This window comes from Palaemon carinicauda, chromosome 16 (genome assembly GCF_036898095.1).
Source record: "Palaemon carinicauda isolate YSFRI2023 chromosome 16, ASM3689809v2, whole genome shotgun sequence".
NCBI classification, from domain to species: Eukaryota; Metazoa; Arthropoda; class Malacostraca; order Decapoda; family Palaemonidae; genus Palaemon; species Palaemon carinicauda.
Window position 1 is genome coordinate 117,876,960 of NC_090740.1, and position 3,425 is coordinate 117,880,384.

The window sequence follows — 3,425 nt, forward strand, 5'->3', positions numbered from 1 at the left end:
ATTATTATTATTATTATTATTATTAACTAAACTACAACCCTAGTTAGAAAAGCAAGATTCTATAAGTCCAGGGGCTCCAACAGGGAAAATAGCCCAGTGAGGAAAGGAAACTAGGGAAAATTTAACATTTTAAGAACAGTAACAACATTAAAATAAACATTTCCTATATAAAAGGATTTCTTCTTTTCTTAAAAACGATTCTATTTTACATGATTAATTTAACTGATAAAAATTAGTTGGATACGGCTGTGTAATTTGATTTTATATTTTTTTCATAACATAATGTTAAATTACAATTAAAACATAAAAGTGTTTTAAAATGAATTACCCTTCATATCTAGAGAAAAATTTCACGTTCTTAATTTCCTATCTCAAATCTCTAGATTTCTCATAAGTTGAAAAGTTTAACGATATATTCGAAAAATGAAACTTATTAAGAAAAGGTTAATGAAACTGAGCACTGAAGATACTGAAGAAATCATGGAAAAGCTAATGAAACTAAGTACTGAAGATACTGAAGAAATCATGGAAAAGTTAATGAAACTGAGCACTGAAGATACTGAAGAAATCATGGAAAAGTTCATGAAAATGAGCACTGAAGATATGGAGGAATTTATGGTAAAGTTAATGAAACTGAGCACTGAAGATACTGAAGAAATCATGGAAAAGCTAATGAAACTGAGCACTGAAGATACTGAAGAAATCATGGAAAAGCTAATGAAACTAAGTACTGAAGATACTGAAGAAATCATGGAAAAGTTAATGAAACTGAGCACTGAAGATACTGAAGAAATCATGGAAAAGTTAATGAAACTGAGCACTGAAGATACTGAAGAAATCATGGTAAAGTTAATGAAACTGAGCACTGAAGATACTGAAGAAATTATGGTAAAGTTAATGAAACTGAGCACTGAAGATACTGAAGAAATCATGGTAAAGTTAATGAAACTTAGCTCTGAAGATACTGAAGAAATCATGGTAAAGTTAATGAAACTGAGCACTGAAGATACTGAAAAAATCATGGTAAAGTTAATGAAACTGAGCACTGAAGATACTGAAGAAATCATGGTAAAGTTAATGAAACTTAGCTCTGAAGATACTGAAGAAATCATGGAAAAGTTAATGAAACTGAGCACTGAAGATACCGAAGAAATCATAGAAAAGTTAATGAAACTAAGTACTGAAGATACTAAAGAAATCATGGAAAAGTTAATGAAACTGAGCACTGAAGATACTGAAGAAATCATGGAAAAGTTAATGAAACTGAGCACTGAAGATACTGAAGAAATCATGGAAAAGTTAATGAAACTGAACACTGAAGATACCAAAGAAATCATAGAAAAGTTAATGAAACTAAGTACTGAAGATACTAAAGAAATCATGGAAAAGTTAATGAAACTGAGCACTGAAGATACTGAAGAAATCATGGAAAAGTTAATGAAACTGAGCACTGAAGATACTGAAGAAATCATGGTAAAGTTAATGAAACTGAGCACTGAAGATACTGAAGAAATCATGGTAAAGTTAATGAAACTTAGCTCTGAAGATACTGAAGAAATCATAGAAAAGTTAATGAAACTGAGCACTGAAGATACCGAAGAAATCATAGAAAAGTTAATGAAACTAAGTACTGAAGATACTAAAGAAATCATGGAAAAGTTAATGAAACTGAGCACTGAAGATACTGAAGAAATCATGGAAAAGTTAATGAAACTGAGCACTGAAGATACTGAAGAAATCATGGAAAAGTTAATGAAACTGAGCACTGAAGATACCGAAGTAATCATCGTAAAGTTAATGAAACTGAGCACTGAAGATACCGAAGAAATCTTGGTAAAGTTAATGAAACTGAGCACTGAAGATACCGAAGAAATCATGGAAAAGTTAATGAAACTGAGCACTGAAGATACCGAAGAAATCATAGAAAAGTTAATGAAACTGAGCACTGAAGATACTAAAGAAATCATGGAAAAGTTAATGAAACTTAGCTCTGAAGATACTGAAGAAATCATAGAAAAGTTAATGAAACTGAGCACTGAAGATACCGAAGAAATCATAGAAAAGTTAATGAAACTGAACACTGAAGATACTGAAGAAATCATGGAAAAGTTAATGAAACTGAGCACTGAAGATACTGAAAAAATGATGAACTGTTCATGCTAGTCATGCCAGTGTTTTCTTGAAAAGTTATAAATCACAGTAATTGAGTAGGGAAGTTTTACCTAAAAATTCAGTCTCCTTGGAAGACTTTTCAGAGGTAATCCAGGATAGAGGTTTTCAGAATAAACCATGAGCTGCTTAATGAGCAGATATTAACTTTCTCAGCACTTTTGCAAATTCGTCCTCATTAAGGTTGATGTATAAAATATATTCTATTTTTGTGGAATTTTGAAGTATGTTATAAGACAAATTTGTAAAGCTCCAAGGTTTAGGGCAAAAAGAAAATTATATTTTTAATTTTTCCTTTTTTTTTTTTTTGGTAATATTAGGCAATCACGATAAATACATACATATGTATACAAAAATAGGTATATCATTGAAATTATATTTTCTTGGTTGTTGATTTTTATTTGGTAATATCAGGCAATCATAATAAATACATACGCATGTATGTAAAGGTCACTATATCGATATAAGGAGTTATTACAAATAATATAATAAAAGAAAGAAATTTGGAAAATATGGGTGACATAGTTTCACATGATACATTCCATATTTAGCCAAGTTAATTACCACACAAAATATGGGAGACATAGTTTAACAGGATATATTCCATATTTAAGAAGGTTAATTACCCCACAAAATAGGGGAGACATAGTTTTACATGATACATTCCATATCTAACAAAGTTGATTACCACACAAAATAGGGGCGACATAGTTTCACATAATACAGTCCATATTTAACAAAATTAATTACTACACAAAAAGGAGAGACATAGTTTCACATAATACAATCCTTATTTAACAAAGTTAATTACCACCCAAAATATCGGAGACATAATTTAACATTATACATTCCATATTTAACAAATGTAATTACCACCCAAAATAGGGGAGACATTGTTTCACATAATACATTCTACATTTGGTAAAGTTAATTACCACTCAAAATAGGGGAGACATAGATTAACATGATGTATTCCATATTTGGTAAAGTTAATTACCACACAAAATATGGGAGACAGTTTCACAAAATACATTCCATATTTAGCCAAGTTAATTACCACACAAAATATGGGAGACATAGTTTAACATGATACATTCCATATTTTGTAAAGTTAATTGCCACTCAAATTATGGGAGACATAGTTTAACATAATACATTCCATATTTGGTAAAGTTAATTACCACACAAAATATGGGAGACAGTTTCACAAAATACATTCCATATTTAGCCAAGTTAATTACCACACAAAATATGGG

The 3,425-nt window shown here is 30.1% G+C and overlaps 1 protein-coding gene across 1 annotated transcript; it reads left to right on the forward strand.

Annotated features, from left to right (window-relative positions):
• Positions 1-423: 423 nt before the first annotated feature.
• On the forward strand, positions 424-2,163 carry LOC137655514 (putative leucine-rich repeat-containing protein DDB_G0290503). Its single transcript, XM_068389413.1, has one exon. It carries the CDS (start codon positions 424-426, stop codon positions 2,161-2,163), a length of 1,740 nt encoding a protein of 579 aa, XP_068245514.1.
• The last annotated feature ends 1,262 nt before the right edge of the window (positions 2,164-3,425 follow it).

What these genes read in the sequence shown, in the direction of transcription:
- LOC137655514 (XM_068389413.1), top strand. Translation starts at nt 424, where the DNA reads ATGAAACTTATTAAGAAAAGGTTAATGAAACTGAGCACTGAAGATACT.